Source organism: Emys orbicularis, chromosome 20 (assembly GCF_028017835.1).
Source record: "Emys orbicularis isolate rEmyOrb1 chromosome 20, rEmyOrb1.hap1, whole genome shotgun sequence".
Classification (NCBI taxonomy): Eukaryota; Metazoa; Chordata; order Testudines; family Emydidae; genus Emys; species Emys orbicularis.
In genome coordinates this window covers 24,615,693-24,637,042 of record NC_088702.1, presented here as the reverse complement: position 1 = coordinate 24,637,042, position 21,350 = coordinate 24,615,693, and the positions used below count along the sequence as shown (strand labels likewise).

The following is a 21,350-nucleotide window of genomic DNA, read 5'->3' as shown; positions in this document are numbered from 1 at the left end:
CTGACCCACCGGTGTGTGGACAGGGAACCAGCCCCACAGCGACTCTACTCCCCCACCCCCTCTCACACACCCTCTCCCGCTAGCAGCAGCAGCAGGGAGCTGCTCCTACAGTAGCTACAGTCACCCTCATGCCCGGCCAGGGGAAGATGCTGCCTCCCGCCCGTCATGGCTCAGACACAAGGCAAGGAGAGACTGTTCCCCTGGCATGGAGAGGGGGAGGATGAGTTCTGACCTTTGGCAAATCCAGACTTCTGGCACTGAGGCCTCCAGACCGCTCTCCCAGACCCCAACACCCTGCTTCCCCCTCAGGCCAGACCCCCAGACCTGCTGAGGGCTGCAGCCCCACTGACCCCACTGGGAGCAGACAGGATAGGAGCCCAGTTGGGGTGGTGAACCAGGCACCAGTGTCAGTCCAGGGAGCCGCGGGCAGAGCCAGGCGTCTCAAAGGGGCCCCCTGTGTCCATCTGGGTGGGGCAATCTCAGACATACATGGCTCAGGGAGCAGTGGGGGTGGGGCAGGGAGCTGTACACCTGTCCGGAGAGCCATGTGTCTGTCCCAGACTGGGGATCCCAGGGAGTGGTAGGGGTGGGGACTAATAGATTTCAAGGCCAGAAGGGCCCATTGGGATCATCTAGCCTGATGTCCCATATAACAGGCCAGATAACTTCCCCAAAACCCCAGGGAGCACCTACGTTGGGGTCTCAAGTACAGGGCCGGGGGAGCTGCAGGGAGTGGGGAAGGGAGCTGTCTGTCTATCCAGGAAGACACGTGTCCATCTGTGCCAGGCTGTCAGACGTACAAGGCCCGGGACATAATGAAGCCCTGCTCGGGGGCACCCTCCCCAGAGGCGAAGGACAGGGCGTCATAGATTGGGTTGATCTGGTCCAGGTATTCATCCTCCAGGCTGAGCCCCGTTGTTGCCGCTGGCTCCTTGTCCTCCAGCGTAGGCAGCTCGTGGTACCGCGGTAGGTCCTGCAAGGAGATGGATGGACAGATGGGGTGGGCAGCAGGGTCACTGACCCCTAGGGGATCCTCTGGGCTCACAGACAAATGGATGGACTAGTGGGTTAGAGCAGCGGAGGCTGGGAGCCAGGACTCCTGAGTTCTATGCCCAGCTGTGGGACAGGAGTGGGGTTTAGTGGGTTAGAGCAGGGGGGGCTAGAACTCCTGGGTTCTATGCTCAGCTATGGGAGGGAAGTGGAGTCTAGTGGGTTAGAGTAGGGGGGCTGGGAGCCAGAACTCCTGAGTTCTGTCCCCAGCTCTGAAAGGGGAGAGGGGTGTTTTGGTTAGAGCTGGGGCAGAGATTCCCAGAGGAGTTTCCAATCCGAGCTGGTTGTTCTTGTCAGGTGTAATCCTAGTTGAGAGGATTGGGCACCTGATTTCCCCCCCCGCCCCCCGTCCCCGTCCCAGTAATTACCGGCTCTGTGGGATCTGCCGCAATGCTGGGCTCGAAGTAGACAGCTTTCAGTGGGATGTTCTCAGCCTCGGGGGGATTAGAGACCTGGAATGAACCAGATACATTGAACCAGGCCAGAGCCAGCAGTGTGCTGGGCTGCTTATCCGAGCCGGGGAGAGAACCCAGGAGTCCTGCCTCCCAGCCCCCACCCTGCTCCCCGCTAGATACATCCCCCCTGCTCCCTGGAGGTAGCAGAGATGTGGCACCTACCAACTCAGGGTCCTCAATCTTCTTCTGGGGCGGGGGCGGCTTGTAGGCTGGAGGCCCATCCAGGCTGGGGGGCGGGGGAGATGGAGGCAGAGAGGTTAGTGTGGGTGGGGTCAGGGAGGGGAAAGCATGTCCCCGAACCCCTACCCAAATCGTCTTCCTGACCCTCATCACCCTTCCCCCACACTGACCCCCTCCCCTTCCTCTCTTCCACCCCTCTCCTCCTCCACCCCTCAGAACCCCCAAACCCCCTCTATATCTCTGGCCCCCAGATTCCATCCCCCAAGCTCTCCGAGCCCCCTCCCCTGATCTTCCTGCCCAAACCCCGACCCCTTTACCCCCAGACACCACCCTTTTCCCCAAACCCTGCACCCCCAGACACTGCCCTGTTCCCCAAACCCTGACCCCTGCGCCCCAGACACTGCCCTGTTCCCTGAACCCTGATCCCTGTACCCCCAGACACCACCCTTTTCCCCAACCCCTGCACCCCCAGACACCACCCTGTTCCCCGAACCCCCAAACCCTGACCCCTGTGCCCCAGGCACAGCCCTGTTTCCCTGAACCTCAACCCCTATGCCCCCAGACACTGCCCTGTTCCCCAAACCCGGACCCCTGTGCCCCACGTACCACCCTGTTCCCTGAACCCCAACCCCTGCACCCCCAGACACTGCCCTGTTCCCCAAACCCTGACCCCTGCGCCCCAGGCACTGTCCTGTTCCCTGAACCCCAATCCCTGCACCCCCAGACACCACCCTGTTCCCTGACCCCTGACCCCTGCGCCCCCAGATACTGCCCTGTTCCCTGAACCCTGACCCCTGCACCCCCAGACACTGCCCTGTTCCCTGAACCCTGCGTCCCCAGACACTGCCCTGTTCCCCAAACCCCGACCCCTGCACCCCCAGACACCACCCTGTTCGCCAAGCCCCAACCCCTGCACCCCCAGATACTGCCCTGTTCCCTGAACCCTGACCCCTGCGCCCCCAGACACCGCCCTGTTCGCTGAGCCCCAACCTCTGCACCCACAGATACTGCCCTGTTCCCTGAACCCTGACCCCTGCATCCCCAGACACTGCCCTGTTCCCCAAACCCCGACCCCTGCATCCCCAGACACCGCCCTGTTCGCCGAGCCCCGAGTCGCTCACTCGTCATTGTCCTGCTCTGTGCGATTCTTCTGCTGCTGGCGGAAAATCAAGACCCCAGTGGCCACCACGGCCACGGCCACGATGGCAGCAATGATGCCGCCGATGATGCCTCCCGTGGTGCCCGCGCCAGCCATGTTGGGCTGAGCTAGGAGAGAGGGGAAGAGGGGGCGTGAGCGGGGGAGGGGCGGCGCCGGGGGGAGGGGCGGTCACCCCCCTGGCCTCTATGTGGCCCCCCAGGACGTCCCATGGGCATGGAGGACCCTTCCTCAGGATCCTGCATCCCCTCCACAGCCCCAGCATCACAGACCTGTCCCTAACCTCACCCACCCTCCAGTCCCCCCTAGCCCCCCACTGAAATCTAACCTCTACCCCTCACTCTAACCCCTCCCCCAGCCCTAACCCTTGACCCATTGCGCCAGGCACCCCCAGCCCCCTGGGGTCCCAGCTGCTCACTCTGGCCCAACCCTCAGGAGCCCACCAGGTGGCGCCGCAGGCTGCGCTATCCAGGCAGCAGCAAGTCTGTGGGCCCAGCACCAGGTGCTGGACCAGGTGGGACCCCACCAAAGGAGCTGACCCTGGCCAGCCTGGCTCCGCTCAGTGTAGCAGGGGGCGGGGGGGGGGGGGGGTGTCATTGCATGAGAGTGATGGGCTGGGAACAGGATTCTACCCATGGCTGGGGGGCGGGGGGGGGGGGGAGAGGGAGGAGAACGGGACTCCTGGGTCCCATTCCCAGCTCTGAGAAGGGAGTGGGGTCTAGTGGGTTAGAGCCGGGGGGTGGGAGCCAGGACTCCTGGGTTCTGTTCCTGAGCACAAGGCTTGGAGGGGGGGGGTGCAGAAACCCCCCCACCTCCCAGTTCTCCAGCCTGCAAACTCCCCTTCCCCCTGCTCTCCAGGGAGAACCCAGAATTACACACAGCCGCGTGCATTATGCACAAGCAGCTGGGAGCACCGGCTGCTTTGCCGCAACTCAGCCAGGCCGTTTCATTTTGTGTGTGTGTGTGTCGGGGGGGAGGCTTTCAAGTTGCCATGTTGCAGAAACCCCCGTGGAGCCAGAGATCTCAGAGCCAGCAGGGACAGGCTGGTCTGGGCCTGGCCTTGACCCATCCAGCAACCTGCGTCAGGCTCCCTTAGCGAGACGTCCCCAAAGGCTGCCCTGGAAACCCTGCAGTTATGGGGGGTCCCTGGCCATGGGGAAAGCCCCTCCTAATTCGCACCAGGTGAGAGCTGACACGTGGCCCAAAGCAGAGGGTTTAACATGCACTTGTAACTGTAACTCTGACTCTATAGCTGCCCTGGGCGGTTACATCAGTGGAGTCTCCTCCCACGCAGGGGAGAGCGTAAGCAACAGGGCCGGGTCTCAGGACTCCTGGGTGCTGTTCCCAGCTGTGGCTGACTCCCTGGCTAACCTTGGTCCAGTCCCCGCCTCTCTGGAGCCAGTTCTCAGCTGGGAAAGGGGGGTAAGAGCTCTGGCTGACTTCCCAACTTAGACCAGGAGCAATTCAGTACCCAGCCTGACAGGGAGCCCCCATCTCAGCTGGGGTCTGTGCAGTGCCTGGCACCACGTGAGGCCCCTCGAGCCTCCCACAACACATGTCAGTAAGAACGACACTCTCCCCACGTTACAGACAGTGGCCGAGATTTCCAAAAGGGCCTGGTCATTTGGGGCACCCACCTCAACACCCCTGGAAAGGGAGCCTGGTTTTTCACAGGACAGATGCTCAGTACTTAGCACCTCTCCCCTCCCAGAGCCAGGATAGAACCCAGGAGTCCTGGCTCCCAGCCCCCACTCCCCTCCCAGAGTCAGGATAGAACCCAGGAGTCCTGGCTCCCAGCCCCCACTCCCCTCCCAGAGCCAGGATAGAACCCAGGAGTCCTGGCTCCCGGCTCCCTTCCCAGCTCTAACCACTAGCCCCCACTCCCGAGAGCACAGCCAGGTCTCTGCTGAGACACTGGGGGGGGGGGGGGGAGGCTTTTGGTGCCTGTGCAGGGATGCCAGCTGATGACTCATGGGATCCGAAACCCATCAGCTCTCACCGGGGGAGGGGCTGTCTCAGCGTTCCCCCTCCCCCGCCACTGACGTGGGGGGAAATCGGAGCCAAGTTTCACTGTGTGCTGGAGGTGACATACCAAAGCAATGAAACACTCATCCAGGGCCCCCCATCTCCAGGGCCGGGAATGCAGCAGTCCCCTTATCTTATCTCGCTGCCAGCCCCGTGGGAACAAAGTCCGACTCCCTTGGCTTCACTCCATCGGGCCTGCAGCTGGGCCTGCAGCCAGCCCCCCCATCCCCCCATAACTCCCATCCCCCCACGGTCCCCCCTTCTCGCACCACCCCCACCCCACCTGCAGACAAGCACTGGCTCTTCCCCCCCCCATAGGCTCCAAACTGGTGTTTACCTGACCCCAGACTTAGCACCCCCCTACGTGGCCCTGCGCAGGTGCAGCTGGACTGGGGCACTTCAGGTTTCACCTTCAGCCTTGGGCTGTTGCCCAGCTCTCATCCGCCCCTCAGCCCCTGCCCCCCCAGGTGCCATGGGCCTGGGACCCCACAGCCCAGACCCTTGGCCTCCCCATCTCCCTCCTGGGCTCTGGGGCCGAGACCCCCCCCCAGCTGAGACCCCCCCCCAGCTGAGACCCCCCCCCAGCTGTGAACCCCTGCCCCCCAGCTCCTTCCCAGGCTGTGGGGCCCTGAGACTCCCCAGCTGTGACCCCCCCCCATCCCTCCACTCCCCATCTCCCTCCTCAGCTCTGTGGCCCTGAGACCCCCCAGCTGTGAACCCCTGGTTCCCCAGCTCCTCCCTGGGCTCTGGGGCTCCAAGGCCCCCCAGCTGTGAACCCCCCCATTCCTATCTCTCGGGCTCTGGGGCCCAGAGACCCCGCCCAGCTGAGACCCCCAGCCCCCTCCTGGGCTGTGGGGCCCAAGACTCCCCCAGTTGAGACCCCCAACTTTGAGAACCCCGGTCCCCCAGCTCCCCGACCTGAGATTCAGGGACCAGAGGCCACAGGCACTGGGCCGGGAGGGTGATAGGATGCCGGGCTAGTGACCCCCTCCCAAAGGAAAGGCAGGATGGTCCAATGGTTAGGCCCTTGCCTAGGACTCAGGAGCCCTGCTCCCCCCAGCCTTCATGTGCCTAGGAGGGCATGTCCCTTAGGGTGGGCCCATGGGGCAAAGCCCCTGCAGTGGTGAGTCTCCGAGCTCAGCCGGGGGCTCGCGCTCTGTATGGGACAGCCCCTGGGGGGAGGAGCAGTACAGCAAAGTGCGCTGAGATCCCCGGCTGAGCAGCGCTAGGTAAGAGCTGGCTGGACAGTTTCTCCCACCCTCCCCTCTCTTGGCAGGAAACAGCCAGGGTGTGTGGGGGGAAATGGTGTTTCCCTAGAAATGTTTTGATGAAACCGAAATAGGACACCAGGCTTTGGCTTGGTGTTTCCCCCTTTGCATAAACAGAAAAACAAACCTGTTCCATGTGACTCAGCATTTACAGACACTGGGGAAAGAGCCTCGAAGCGGGACAGGAACTGGCTCCTGGTCAGTCCCACCTGCGCTTTGCTACAGGTGGATCCAAAGGGTCCACACATTATTGAACCATCTGCCGATCCTTCAGCAGCAGAGCAATTGCTACAGGCAGCTGCAGAATCCAACAGCTCCCCGCTAACTCCACAGCCCCCCGGAGAGATGGGCCAAGGTGGAGGGATGTCCCATAACCCCCCAGCTCCCGGAGTCACGGGCTGAGGGGAGGGGCTCGGCTTGCGCACTTTACAAAAGGGAAGTTCTAGCCTGCGGTTTTTGGGGAGAAAAGCTACACGACATGGAGTGCGACCCCTACAGGCTCAGACAGACGCCAGAGAGAGGTCACAGAGCAGGAGCCCCCCGTGCCGGGCGCTGCACAAACACAGATGGGCTACACGTGTCTCTAACCTCCAGGCATCCTCCCAGCAACCCCTTGCCATTGAGCCCTGGGAAAATCCCGGCTTCTCCCTGCAGCCCCACTCCCCTGCCAGGAATAAACATGGGCTATTTATACACCACAGCCACTTAGAACTACGCCCGCAGCTCAGAAGAGCTGCAGAGAGGAAGTCACAGGACTTCCAGGAACGGACAGAGACAGGGGAGGGAGAGTCGGGGATGGCGTCACCCACCTGTGCTTGAGGACTCACCCTTTCACTTCTGCCTTCACCCCAAGGGATTCCCCTTGGGCTGCAGAGAGCAGCAGGCATGGAGCTGAGCACAGTCCCGGCACCCCCCCTGCCCTACAGCAACCCCCTGCCTAGCATGCACCCCCACTGAGACCCCCTGCCTAGCATGCACCCCCACCAACCCCCCAGAGATCCCCTGCCTAGCATGCACCCCAACCCCACACAGACCCCCTGCTTAGCATGCAACCCAACCCCACACAGACCCCCTGTCTAGCATGCACCCCCAACTCCAGAGACCCCCCTGCCTAGCATGCACCCCCAGATACCCCCTGCCTAGCATGCACTCCACCAATCCCACACAGACCCCCTGCCTAGCATGCACCCCCACCAACCCCGGACAGACCCCCTGCCTAACATGCACCCGAACCCCACACAGACCCCCTGCCTAGCATGCAACCCAACCCCAGAGACCCCCTGCCTAGCATGCACCCCCACTGAGACCCCCTGCCTAGCATGCACCCCCACCAACCCCCCAGAGACCCCCTGACTAGCATGCACCCCAACCCCACAGACCCCCTGCTTAGCATGCAACCCAACCCCACACAGACCCCCTGCTTAGCATGCAACCCAACCCCAGAGACCCCCTGCCTAGCATGCACCCCCAACTCCAGAGACCCCCTGTCTAGCATGCACCCCCAGAGACCCCCTGTCTAGCATGCACTCCACCAACCCCACACAGACCCCCTGCCTAGCATGCACCCCCAACCCCACAGAGACCCCCTGCCTAACATGCACCCCCCAACCCCAGAGACCCCCTGCCTAGCATGCACTCCACCAACCCCACACAGACCCCCTGCCTAGCATGCACCCCCAACCCCACAGAGACCCCCTGCCTAACATGCACCCCCACAGAGACCCCCTGCCTAGCATGCACCCCCAACCCCCAGAGAGCCCCTGCCTAGCATGCATCCCCACCAACCCCGGACAGACCCCCTGCCTAACATGCACCCGAACCCCACACAGACCCCCTGCCTAGCATGCAACCCAACCCCAGAGACCCCCTGCCTAGCATGCACCCCCAGAGACCCCCTGCCTAGCATGCACTCCACCAACCCCACAGAGATCCCCTGCCTAGCAAGCACCCTACAAATCCCACAAAGACCCCCTGCCTAACATGCACCCCCCAACCCCAGAGACCCCCTGCCTAGCATGCACCCCACCAACCCCACAGAGACCCCCAGTGTAGCGTGCACTCCACCAACCCCACAGAGATCCCCTGCGTAGCGTGCACCCCACCAACCCCACAGAGACCCCCTGCGTAGCGTGCACCCCATCCTGTTGTCATGACATCATCCTGCACAGAAGTCCCCTACCTGGCATACACCCCGTCCCTGCATGCTGCCTGGTATGCCCTCACCCAGCCTGCACCCACCCCGCAGGCTGTGACCAGCCCATCCCCCCAAATCTAGAGCCCAGCTCAGGGCTGGGAGAGAGGCAGGTGCTATTTTTAACTCAGGCAGCTTCAGCCTCAGCTCAGCGGCTGGAAAGGGAGCCAGGGCCGGTCCCCTGCGGGGAGGATGGGGGGCATGGGGGGGCTGCACTCATGTAAAAGGGGAATGGCCCCATTACGGCTGCTGTTACCCTTCAGCTCCCAGCCCTTAGGAGGGCTTCAGTTAATTGGTCTTTAGGCACCTACAAAAGCTGCCCTCAGACCCCTGCCGCATGCTACCCTTGGGGCTGCAGCCGGGCAAGACAGGTGTCCCAGCCCCCTGCTGTGATTCAGCAAGACTGAGGGTCCTGCGGGGGAGGGGGTCCCTGTCTGCCCCCAACCCCTTGCTTAGCCAAGGGGACGCTCAGCAAGAGCATCAGGCAGGAGATTCCCAACGGATGAAAGGAAGCGACTCCCACTCAAGGCACATGAGCCAGTGGAACTCACTGCTACCAGACATGGGCAGTCACCCAGGCAGGGCCAGCTCCAGGCATCAGCCTGGCAAGCAGGTGCTTGGGGCGGCCGCTCCGGAGATGGGCGGCACGTCCAGGTATTCGGCGGCAATTCGGCGGATGGTCCCTCACTCCCGCTGGGAGCAAAGGACCTCCCGCCGAATTGCCGCCGCAGATCGCGATCGCGGCTTTTTTTTTTTTTTTTTGGCTGCTTGGGGCGGCCAAAACCCTGGAGCCGGCCCTGCACCCAGGGAAAGAACACCAGCAACTTCTGGCAAGGTACTAACCCCCTTATACACCCCAGCGTTGGTGTGACCCCGATCTCGAGGAGGGTCAGGATGAGGGGTGGGAGGAGTGGCCGATCACCACCCTGCAGGGTCTCACACCTCCCCTCTGACACACAGCACCGGATGGGAGACAGGATGCTGGGCTAGACGGGATTCCAAACCTCAGTTATAAGGCAGCAGATCCGAGCCTGGGCTGGGGGCGGGTCCGGGCGGGTCCCAGGCCTTTCCAGTGCTGTGAGGTAGCATTAGGGAACTGTCGGCTACCGCCCAGTCCCAGCAAGCGTGGAACAGCTGCCAGGTCAGGGCCAGGTCGGCCAAAAACCAACCGCAGCTCTGCTGAACTGACACCACAAGCTCCCAAGGGGCATGGGAGCTGGAGGGGGGCTGCCCCAGGCCTGCAAAGCCATGCCAGAGCAGCACGGGGGGTGGGTGGGGACAAGTCCCACAACAGATCGCAGAGCCCGGGTCTCCCCAGCTCCTCCAGCCTGGGTGGGCGGCACTGGCAGCGCAGGTCACAGAGAATTAGGGGGATCCCGGCAGTGGGGGAGGTGGGTGGCAGAGGGGAAGAGGGGGAATTCTGGCAGCGGGGGAGGGGGGCAGCAGAGAATTAGGGAGGAGTGGGGGGAGGAGCCCCAATACAGAACCCAGGAGAGCAAGTAGTCTGGGGGCCCCTTACTGGAGTCCCGGCTCCCCCACCCCTGACATGTGGCCCCAGCTCCTCTCAACGTGGCCTCTGCACGAACCATAAACCACATTTCACACCTGAGCGGATGTCGCTTGTGATGATGCGGGCCTGAAACCACAGACACCTGCAGCAACACCCACAGGCCTCCCCAGTCCCACAGGGTGGGCCCAGGCCCCAGCCAGGGGCAATGGGCCCCCAGCCCACCAGGCCGACCCTTCCCCCGTCAGACGGGCTCCCGCCCGGCCCGGAGTCTAGGAAGGCACAACAGGGAGCAGGGCACGAGAACGGCAGAACGTGTGCGGTGCTGACAGAGCCGGGTGACCCCCCCCCCCCTCGAGCTGGCCACCGACCTGGCAGCTACCAATAAAATGGGCACTTCCCAGGTTTTCCAACCACCCCAGAGCAGGCTGGGTTTGGGAAGTGGGTCCCACTGACGCTTTCCGTCGCCCCAGACACTGCCTGTAAGCTGGGAGGGGGGGGTCTGATGTTCCCACCCCTCCCCCCCCCCCAGGGGTTTTTTTTTTGTGTGTTGATTAAAAAGGAAATTTCTGTGACCGCACAACGAAAAGCACCAGCTGTTTCGGTTGGAAAGTTTGGGTTTTTTTCCTGCCCACAGAAGTCGTTTCTGGCCATCTCTAGATGGTCGGCGATTCGCTGTCCCCATACACCCCACCTTCTATACCCCTCCAGCGCAATGCCCCATAGACACCCCTCACCCCGCTAACAATGCATTTCCAGTGTGCCCCCGGCCGGCTCCCTCCCACGCCCACCCTGCAGTAATGCACGCGCCCTCCCCAACTCACCTCCTGTATGAGCCCCCAGCACACCTGCCTTGGCACCATGCCCCCCCCAGCACGGCCTGCAGTAATGCACGCGCCCTCCCACACTCACCTCCTGTATGAGCCCCCAGCACGCACGCCTTGACATCGTGCCCCCCAGCACACCCACCTTGGCACCGTGCCCCCCCAGCACGGCCTGCAGTAATGCACGTGCCCTCCCCCACTCACCTCCTGTATGAGCCCCCAGCACGCCCGCCTTGGCACCGTGCCCCCCAGCACGCCCGCCTTGGCACTGTGCCCCCCAGCACGCCCTGCAATAATGCACGTGCCCTCCCCCACTCACCTCCTGTATGAGCCCCCAGCACGCCCGCCTTGGCACCCTGCCCCTCCCAGCATGCCCCCCTTGACACTGCGACCCCCACAGCACGCCCGCCTTGGCACTATGTGACTCCCCATACACACCCTTCATGGTGCCACGTGCCCCCCCAGCACATCCTCCTTGGCACTGCACCCCCCCAGCATGCCCGCCTTGATGCCACGTGCGCCAACACAGCGCCCCCCAGCACGCCCTCCTTGGCCCCATACACAGCTGCCCTCCCAAACACACCTGCCTTCATGCACATGCCCCCCCCCAATAATGCAGACTCTTCCCCCCACCACCCACACAGCCCTTGGTGCTGTGCCCTGCCCCCCGAGTCCCCATCAATACTCTTTTCAGCCCCCCCAGCAATGAGAAGAGACAGGGCTGGGCCTGGGTTCCAAGGAGACTTTATTACACACAAAATGGAGACAGACGGTGACGGTGCCATAGCAACCAGTACACTATGAAAATAACCGCTCTCGGGGGCTCAGGATATTTACACGAGGGGGCGGAGGAGCTGGCACCGAAGACACAGTGGGGGGAAGAGTGCGTGGGGGGGGGGGGTGTAAACAGTGTGTCACACAGACACTGGGAGACAAGGGAGAAATGGCACTCCCTAGGGCACGTGCATACTGGGCGCCCCAGGGCCATCCACCCCCAAAGCTGGGAGGTCACAGACAGAGGGTGCGCCTCGGGGAAGCCCCCCCAAATGGAGAGGGAGTCACAGACTCTCCCGCTCTCATTCCAGGTGGGGCAGAATCAGGCAAATCACATCTTGAATCCAGGGAGCTGCGTGGGTCATCTTTTAAAGCGGGAGGGTCTGTGTTCCCCCATTTCCAGCCAGGCTGGGGCACCCCAGCACAGCCCCAGTCCCCCCCCCGCCATGCCGACGCCTGGCTCAGGAACTACTCTATTGTACAAAAACCAAGGCATCAGCACGAACCTTCCTGTTGGGGGGGCGGGGGGTTGTCATCTCCCCATCCTGCCCCCCTTCCCGGCACTCCAGGGTCCCCAGCCCCATGTGTTCACCCCGAGCAGAGCATCCCCATCCCAGCACATGGGTGTCAACGGAGCCTTTCCCCCGACATAAGGGCGCATCTCCCCCCACCTGGCCAGGCAGCCGAGACCCGCCTACTGCCTGGGGCTGGCGGGATCACGCGTCAGAAGTCCAGCGTCCATGGCCCCCCAGCAGCTTGTCGCCCCCTGGGAGTTTTCGCAGCCCCCTGAGTTAATCCATCTCTGCTCCCCAGACACTCTCGTCCTCGCCCGCGAGGGGTTCACCCCCCATTGTCTCGGCTCCCCCCAGGGCAGGGCGGTCACACGTAGACAGCCGTCTTGGAGATGATGGACCCGTCGTGCTGCGACTCCATGTCGTCCTCCTCGTAGCCGCTCGGAGCGCCGTGCCCGGGGTGGGTGCTGAGCCGCAACATGGGCCCCACCTCGTCAAGCCGCTCCTCCTCCTCCTCCTCGTGCCGCTGGCCGGGGTAGCTGTAGGGGCCGGGCCGCTCCCCAGGGGCTCCCTCGCCTGGCGTGGCCTTGAGGGGCCGGTCCAGCTCCGAGTCGGGGCGGTAGATTAAGTTGGGGGGCGGGGCGGCCCCATTGCCGAAGACACGGGTGGTGGGGTCATAGACGCCCTTGAGAGGGGGCCGGGCGCGGCGCCGGCGGAGCAGGAAAAATACCAGAGCCCCCAGCAGGGCGAGGGCCAGGATGCCCCCGACGAGGCCCCCAGCCACGGCTCCGGCACTGCTCTGCAGCCTCACGGGGTGCTCTGGAGTAGAGAAAAGACGGGGGCAGGGGGTCACTCTCCAAGCTTCAGGGGAGGGGGTGTTGCTCGCCACGTGCCGCTGGGCAGAAGAGCCACGGATGGAGCCGTTGGGGGCGGGGGGAGGGTCGTGGCGACCCCTTTGTCATCTGAAGCGGCGCTTCCATGCAGAGCCGGGTCCTCCTGGGGCCAAGACGGGGTCTTCCCTCCCTTCCCCGCTCTGCCCAGCGCCCCACAAACTCACACCCCGCCCAAGCCCACAATGCACTTGGGCCCCTGCACGACCCGTCCCCACAATGCACCTGGGCCCCTGCACGACCCCTCCCCACAATGCACCTGGGCCCCTGCATCCCCATCCCCCACAATGCACCTGGCTGTTGGCACATGCCCCACCCCCTGCCCCACAATGCACCTGGCTAATGGCACATCCCCCATCCCCTGCCCCACAATGCACCTGGTTAGTGATATATGCCACACACACTCCCCCACAATGCACCTGGTTTGCCCTGCCCTCCCACAATGCACTTGGGTATTAACTGCCCCCCCCCCACCCCCTTGACCCCATACTAATGCTCACACATGCTGCCTGGCTGCTGCAGGAGCCTTGCACCTGGGTGCAAATCCTCAGGGCAGATAATTATTTGGCACAGGACAGTCACAGGCATCCCCATCACCCCTAAGAACCAGAGAGAGAACCCAGGAGTCCTGAGGCCAGCCCAGCCCCGCCCCTGCCTCCCACCCCTAAGAACCAGAGAGAGAACCCAGGAGTCCTGAGGCCAGCCCAGCCCCGCCCCTGCCTCCCACCCCTAAGAACCAGAGAGAGAACCCAGGAGTCCTGAGGCCAGCCCAGCCCCGCCCCTGCCTCCCACCCCTAAGAACCAGAGAGAGAACCCAGGAGTCCTGAGGCCAGCCCAGCCCCGCCCCTGCCTCCCACCCCTAAGAACCAGAGAGAGAACCCAGGAGTCCTGAGGCCAGCCCAGCCCCGACTCATTAGGAGAAGCTGAAGTTGGGGGAAGATTACCCCAGCTCCCGGGCTGTGGGACCCCTGAGGAGGTGGGGGAGTGGGGGGAAGCCAGCAGGGGTGTGGGAGAGCCCACCACACCCCCAGAAAAGACAATGAGGTGTAACACATTCCCCAAGCAGCTTCCATCAGCTAAGCAGGCCTTTGCACCCCCTCGCAGCCCCTCCCTCCCTCCCAGGGCACAGGCTCAAGCAGGAACCAGAGCAATGCCTTGGGGAGAGGGGATGAAGCGCGGGGGGGGGGGGGGGGGGGGGATTTGCAGGGACACCTTCTCTCCCCCAGGATGGCCCCCTTCGCCTCCCAGGGCATGACACAGACACCCTTCCTGCACCCCTGGGAGCCCCACCCCCTGGAACTTACCCAATATCCCTGCATGAGACCCTGCCACCTTCCCCTGGGAGCCCCCCACCCCCTGGCACACAGACACCCCCAGCCCTGGACGAGCCTCCCACCCCTACCCTGCCCTCCTCCAGCCCTTTGAACAGACCCTGGACCCAGATCACACACCCTTCACCCTGCTGGGGGAGGGGACACCCCCCATTCTCAGCCACCGGGGAAGGACCCCCGCGCACTCACCTCGCACCAGGACGGTCTGCTCGACCCGTGTCGTCCCCACGCTATTAGTGACCTGGCAGATGAAGGTCGTGTTCACCGCCACGTCCACCGACTGCACCACCAGCCGGTCGCCCTGTACCTGCACCGTGGGGGGCAGCGGCCCACTGGGGCTGGGGGAAGGGAGGGGAGAGGAGAGACTGGTTAGAGACCAGGGCAGGGGGGTCTGACTCCCAGCATACCCACCCCACACCCTTCTCAGACCTCGGGTTTGTCCTGGCTTCCAGCTCCCTCCCATGCTCTACCTACTAGACCCCACTTCCCTCCCAGAGCTGGGATAGAACCCAGGAGTCCTGGCTCCCAGCCCCCCCACCCCCTGCTCTAACCCACTAGACCCCACACCCCTCCCAGAGCTGGGGATAGAACCCAGGAGTCCTGGCTCCCAGCCTCCCCTCCCCCTGCTCTAACCCACTAGACCCCACACCCCTCCCAGAGCTGGGATAGAACCCAGGAGTCCTGGCTCCCAGCCCCCCCACCCCCTGCTCTAACCCACTAGACCCCACACCCCTCCCAGAGCTGGGGATAGAACCCAGGAGTCCTGGCTCCCAGCCTCCCCTCCCCCTGCTCTAACCCACTAGACCCCACACCCCTCCCAGAGCTGGGATAGAACCCAGGAGTCCTGGCTCCCAGCCGCCCCCCTCCCCTCCCCCTCCCCCCCCCCCCCCCCCGGCTCTAGCCATTTGACTCCTTCAGCTGTGCATTCAAAGCAGGAACAACCCCCCCATACTTGCTGCCGTCACACCATGGGGAGTGGGGGGCTGCCACTGGCACAACAGTTCTGAGCTCTGTGCCAGGGGCTGGGTGGGGCCCCCCAGATAACCCCTCCGATGCGCAACGTAAGCGTGGCTGCCATACACCGACCCCCACCCCAGCCGCTCTCCTTTCAGCCCGGGCTCCGAGTGACCCAGCAGCCGGCTGCCCTGCTCCTAGCAGTGGTAGGGGGTGGGGGGGCGGGTGCAGCTGTTCCTCCCGGGTGGGTTCAGACCCATCAGCCTCCAAAGAGACAGCCCCCTCCCAGCCAGCCGAGTCTGCCACAGGGACAGGCCAGCCCAGGGTGAGGGGCCTGCCTACAGACAGTGCCCCTCGCTACCCTGGCTCTGGGGAGTTTGGGGCCCCGCTACCCAGCAGAACAGGACCTGAGGCCTCTTACAACCTAGAAAAACAGGTTTGCGAGCTGGTTTATGTTTTCATTTCCTCCTCCCGATGGGAGCAGCACAGTGACCCAGGACCTGCCACCCCTCCTTTTAACGTAATCTCTTTGGACCCTGGAACATCCCTTCTCCCACGATGGGGGCAGAACCCAGGAGTCCTGGCACCCAGCCCCCCTGCTCTAACCCTCGAGACCCCACTCCCCTCCCAGAGCCAAGGACAGAACCCAGGAGTCCTGGCTCCCAGCCTAAGATTCCTCTCCCCCAGGCCTGGGCCCAGCCCAGCCCCGTCACAGACCTGCTGTGGCCGAGGGAGACGCACCGCTCCCCGGGTCCCAACCCAGCCCGGGCAGGTGCCACGGCTGTGGGAAAGGCGCCCCTCCCCCCCAGCCCAGGTGCTGCTGCGGGGAGAGAGGGCTGAGGGGAGTCCTCTCTCCCTGCCGTAGCCCCAGGGCAGCCTGCACCCCAAACCCCTCATCCTCGGCCTCACTCCAGAGCCTGCACCCCCAGCTGGAGACTTCACACCCCCGCCCCAGCCCTGAGCCCCCTCCCATACTCTGAATCCCTTGGCCCCACCCCCACATGAATTTTGTTATGTACCGTACACCAATATGGAGGGGAGGTGTGACACATCACCTCCATATTGGTGTACATAACAAAATTCATTCTGCACATGGGTAGGAAAAATTAGAGGGAACACTGCCTTCCAGCCCCGCATGCTCTAACCCGCTAGGCCCCACTTGCCTCCCAGAGCCAGGGATAGAACCCAGGAGTCCTGGCTCCCAGCTCCCCCTGCTCTAACCCACTAGACCCCAACCTAGGAGTCAGCCAGTGTGTTTGTGGAGGGGGGGGTCTAACAGCAGCCTCTCCTCCCCCATGGGCCTGTGCAGGGACTCACGTGCTCCAGGAGTAATGGGTGGGTTTGGGGTTCCCTTTGGCCGCGCATCTCAGCACGGCCTCACTCCGGCTCACGTACCAGTTGTCATCATAGCCATCGATAGTGACTTGGGGGGGGTCTGTGGAGAGAGCAGAGGAGTTGGTCAGACTCTGCCGGCTGCCTTTGGGGCCCGAGTTATCCCTGCCCCACAGCCATGGAGAGAACCCAGGAGTCCCGGCTCCCAGCCCCTGCCCCCCCTCTAACCCACTAGACCCCACTCCCCCACCAGGGACAGGGATAGAACCCAGGAGTCCTGGCTCCCAGCCCTCCTGCTCTAACCCACCAGCCCGCACTCCCCTCCCAGAGCGGCGGATGAGATCCATGAGCCCCGGCCCCATCACTCACACAGCACGGACAGCACGACCGGGATGTTCTCCGGCGCAGCCAGTGTCCTCTGGCTGATGACGCAGGTGATTTGCTGCTGGTCTGCCGCCGCCGTGGGCACCATGTTGAACTGGCTGGTGACGGTGATGGTGCCGTCTCCATTGGTCACCTCGGAGGCATTGAAGTTGCCAGAGAGGGGAGAGTCCCACTTGATCTGGGCAGGGGGTTTGCCATTGGCTGAGGTGCAGACGGCCACCGGGATCGTGGTGTTACCCGCCACCACCTTCCGCGACTCCGCCGTGTTGGTGGGCCTGGCTGGGGGGACCAGAGGGCAGGGTTAGCTAGTGGTGTTCCCCAGGCGCCTCCAGCCAAGGTCAGGGGCCCCATCGTACCGGGCACTGCACAGAGATTGCACTTGGCCAAGCTCCATGGTAGCAGAACCAGGAGTCCTGAGTCCCAGCCCCCCGGACCCTCCTAGCGAAAATCCCTTTCCCAGCAGCTGCCCACCGAGAGCGTCTTGGTAGCCATGCTTTATGATGCTTTCCCCATCGTTAATTAAAGCAATTAGCACAGGCAGTTCTGCTCATGTCAGACACAGGTATGAGGAACCCCGAGGCACCGATTTCACCACTTCCCCTGCCCTGGGAGCGGCACAGGCTGCATCTGATCCCAGGGGTGTCCTCACAGACCATTCTCTGAGAAGATGGGACCCACAGGCCAAACCATCAGCCCCATACGCCCTTCCCCAGATCAGAGCCAGCGGCCCCTAGAGGGGAAGGCCTGTATCTCATTCCCCCACCCCCACCCCAGCCAGTCCCCTGCCCTGGGGTGGGATTGGCACACCCTAGAGGGGAAGGCCCCATGTGCCATTCCCCCCCCCCAACCAGTTCCCCACCTTGGGAGCCCCCAGGGACAAACCCTGTGCACCCCTCACCCAGAATGCTGAGCGTGGTGACCCCATCCTCGTTGCCATGAGGGTAGGTGGCGAATTCACAGACGTAGGTGCCCTCGTCACTCATGCGCAAGGGCTGGATGATCAGCGTGGCATCCTGCAGGGAGACGTTCAGAAACCGGATCCTGCCGCTGTTGTCCAAGGGGAAGTTGGGCTTGTGGTCTGGGAGATAGACAGCCACGTTCTGCTTCTTGCCCCCCATCTCCTTCATCCAGGTAACCTGGCTGACTTTGATGTCGGGGCTGGTGGCGGGGAAGAGGCATTGCAGCATGGCCTCATCGCCCACGTAGCCCGTGACCTCATTCCGGACCTTCACCCGCTGCGTCAGCACCACTGTGTGGGGAGAGACAGAGCCAGTTAGCAGGAGCGGGAGGGAATGGCCTACTCCAGCCGCTAGACCCAACGCCACTCCCAGAGTTGGGATGGAACCCAGGAGTCTGCTCTCCCAGACCCTCCTGATTTGACCCACTGGACCCCATTCCTCTCACAGAGCCAGAATAGAACCCAGGAGCCTCCCTGCTCTGACCACTAAACCCCACTCCCCGCTCAGAGCCAGGAAGAGAACCCAGCCCCCCGGCTCTAACCACTAGACCCCAAGTCCTTCCCAGAGCCAGGACAGACCCAGATGTCCTGATTCACAGCCTAGAGAGAGACTCAGCTGGTTAGTGATTGGGGGGGGAAGAACAAGAGAGACACACCCCCATGAGTATCCCACTCTGAGCTCCAAGCCCCTGCAGCCCAGAGCTGGCCAGCTCCTCGCTGGGGACGCCCCTCTGGCAGGGAGATGTGGAAGTCTGGGAGCCACAAACCCAGGGAGTTACTGGTGGGTTTGGAGGGATAATTCCGATAGGAGCCATTTAAGTTGCAGGTGTTATTCTGGGGTCTGACTAGACGATCTAATGGTCCCTCCGCCTATGGGCCTGCTTTACTTGCCCGCCAGGGATCCTTCTACCCACAGATCCAGAGCGATTCAGGTCAGAAGGGACCATTCGGTCTTGCAGTCTGACCTGCTGTAAATCACAGGCCAGGGACTTCCACGCGTCCCCCTGCACAAGCCCGCATCTCAGTGAGAACCCACTGCTTCCCATGGGAGTCCCTCCCAATCCACTCAGAACTGGTGCCTTGTTTCCAATTGCACCGTGTCTGGCTTTACCGTCCAGTCACTGGCTCCTGTTCTGCTTCTCCGCTAGGCTCAGAGAGTCTTTCAGTGCCTGGGACAGTCACCTCCCCAGGGGCGTTGGAGCAGTGTGTATAGCGGGGTGCCAAGAGCCACTGAACCAAACTGTAAACTCTGCATATGATAGAAACCACTTGGACCCCCCGACCGCTGCACCTCGTGACCCTTGTGGGACGCTAGCCAGACCGAGCACGCTCAGTCTCACTCCAAGGCATCTTCTCCAGCCCTCAGATAATTTCTGCGGCTCTTCTCTGACCCCGGGTTTAACTCAATGGGTTTGGGGCACGCAAACAAACGCTCCTGTTCCTGGGTCGTTTGCCCAAGTAACGACGCCTGGGCAAGGGCTGCACAGGGAATTGCACCGATAGAACTGAACGCGGCAGCTTTGTAAACGGTACAACTGCATGCTTAGACCTAAGCCTGCCTCCAGCCAACCCGGAGTGTCCACAGGGCCGTTTACACCAGTTACCTGAATCCATTTAAACCCAGATCTTAAACAGGTGCAGCTCTGCATATAGACAAAGCCAAGGGACAACTGGGGCCAGTTCAGAAAAGGGAAAAGCTAGGCTGCATACCATGGGAAAATATCACGACAGAGAGATGGATCAGGCTGGGGAATTGTCTCCCCAAAGGAAGAGCTGGGAGCCCCAACATTGGGCCAGGGGTCCCTGTATAAATAGCCCCACTCCCCACCCTGTCAGGGATGCGATGGGGAGCTGGACTCTCTGTGTTTCGCAAGCCCAGCGCGCCAGGGGCTGCACCAGATGAAGATCTCTTCTGACTGCCGCCATGGATGAAGAAAGGAGCAAGCGAGCAGTTTAAAGAGCCGTCACCCTTCCGCACCCCGATCCAGAGTGAGGGAGAATCGAGCAGAGGCTGCCAGCAGTGGGACATGGCGAAAATTTTAGCCCAGGCAACTGAGCGCTGCTACAGGTGCTGATCAAATGCAGTCTATTTAACAGGCTCCCCCGCACCCGATTGGTTCATCCCACTAACTTGGGAGAGCAGCGCTGCTCTCCCAAGGAGACCCATGCAGGGTCTGGGAGCCTCCCTCGGCCGTCTGTCTGTCCAACGTGCCGTTGTATTCCAACACAGACAGACACAAGTTCTATCCACACACCCACCCCTGCATGCACAGATACACACCTGTCCAACCCTCTCACACAAAGGCTTCCTCCTCTCCCTGGACAGTCACTAATCTGAGATTTTCCTGACTCAGGGCCACAAAAAAACCACTGTTTTTGTTTCTTAAACTCTTCTCCCCTGCCCCAATTCGACTCGTTTTGCCTTCGGCTTTCTGAGCTGTTTTCTTGTCTCCTGACACACACACCCCCCCCCTCCCAGCCAGGAGAGCCAGAATGGACTTTTTCCAAACACAAGCGGTGAGTCTCAAATAAATCACATGACCCTGGGAGCTGGGTCTTTATGAAGAAACACCAGAATCCACAAGAGTCGTGACAACAGCACAAGTCAGCCACAGTGCTGGATCTCCCCCCCAGTGTGCATCTCCACACCCCACATGTGCATCTCTATGCAGACATCCCTGCTCCCCCCGTACCTGCACGGCTGTATCCATACAGACTGCGTGTTTCCACACACAGGCGTGCGGGCTGAAGGCACGGTGCGTTTTCAGGCTGCTAAAGCCGGTCCGGCTCGGACTTCGCTGTCTGAGCCACTTCCATTGATTCAGCTTTGCCCTCACATGCCCAAGACATTGCCCTGATTTCATGAGCCCCCCAGCCAGGAGGCCGCGCTGCAGATCGGGAGCCGCCTGCTTCCAGTTAAGCAGGTAAGAGCCTTGGGTCTGAGGTCAGAGGGCCCAGACACAGATTAGCCCCAAAGGCCCCAGCTCCAGCGGTACCAGCCCCACGCAGCAGACGCACCACGGGGCCCAGGCTCGTTCACAGCTGAAGACGTGCCAGCTCTGCGGGTGTCCTGGGATGGGTGTCTCCCAGCATGGTTTGGGTTTGCCCCAGAGCTGCAGCTTATCTCCTTGTGCCAATGCAGACAGCAGTACGGGGCCTGCCAGCCACCACCTCCCTTACACGCACCCTGTCCCAGACCACGGCAAGACTTCGAATCCCCCATGGATAGGAAAGGCCTCACTCCCTGAGCCAGCCAGTCCCATTCCCCGCCCCCACCCGGCTGCAGCTCCCAGATGGGGATTCCCCCTTGATGTGACTCACACACACAGCCCCACTCATCCTTTGAGAGATCACATGGCTCCCACCCCAACCTGGCTCACGGGAACTGACCAACATCTTGTACTACAGCCCTGTGCCAGTCCCAGGCCTGGTGCCGTCAGTTCCCTGCTGGCCCCGGGAGGGGGGGGGGGGGGAAACAAACTGCTAATAAATGCTTCATCTCTCAGAAAACCTGTTACTCACCAGACACAGCTAGTAAATGACTCACCACCATCACATA

General features: G+C 62.5%; 1 protein-coding gene across 1 annotated transcript in view; it reads right to left on the bottom strand.

Moving 5' to 3' along the window:
• Window positions 1-790: 790 nt before the first annotated feature.
• The window catches only part of NECTIN2 (nectin cell adhesion molecule 2), a 34,105-nt gene continuing 13,545 nt past the window's right edge, over window positions 791-21,350 (bottom strand). Inside the window, exons 2-9 of the mRNA XM_065420402.1 lie at window positions 17,732-18,082; window positions 16,819-17,112; window positions 16,435-16,552; window positions 14,353-14,501; window positions 2,807-2,951; window positions 1,668-1,731; window positions 1,419-1,502; window positions 791-973 (exon numbers count right to left, since the gene is read on the bottom strand). Coding sequence (XP_065276474.1) covers window positions 791-973; window positions 1,419-1,502; window positions 1,668-1,731; window positions 2,807-2,951; window positions 14,353-14,501; window positions 16,435-16,552; window positions 16,819-17,112; window positions 17,732-18,082 — 1,388 coding nt within the window. The remainder of the gene's footprint in view (window positions 974-1,418; window positions 1,503-1,667; window positions 1,732-2,806; window positions 2,952-14,352; window positions 14,502-16,434; window positions 16,553-16,818; window positions 17,113-17,731; window positions 18,083-21,350) is intronic.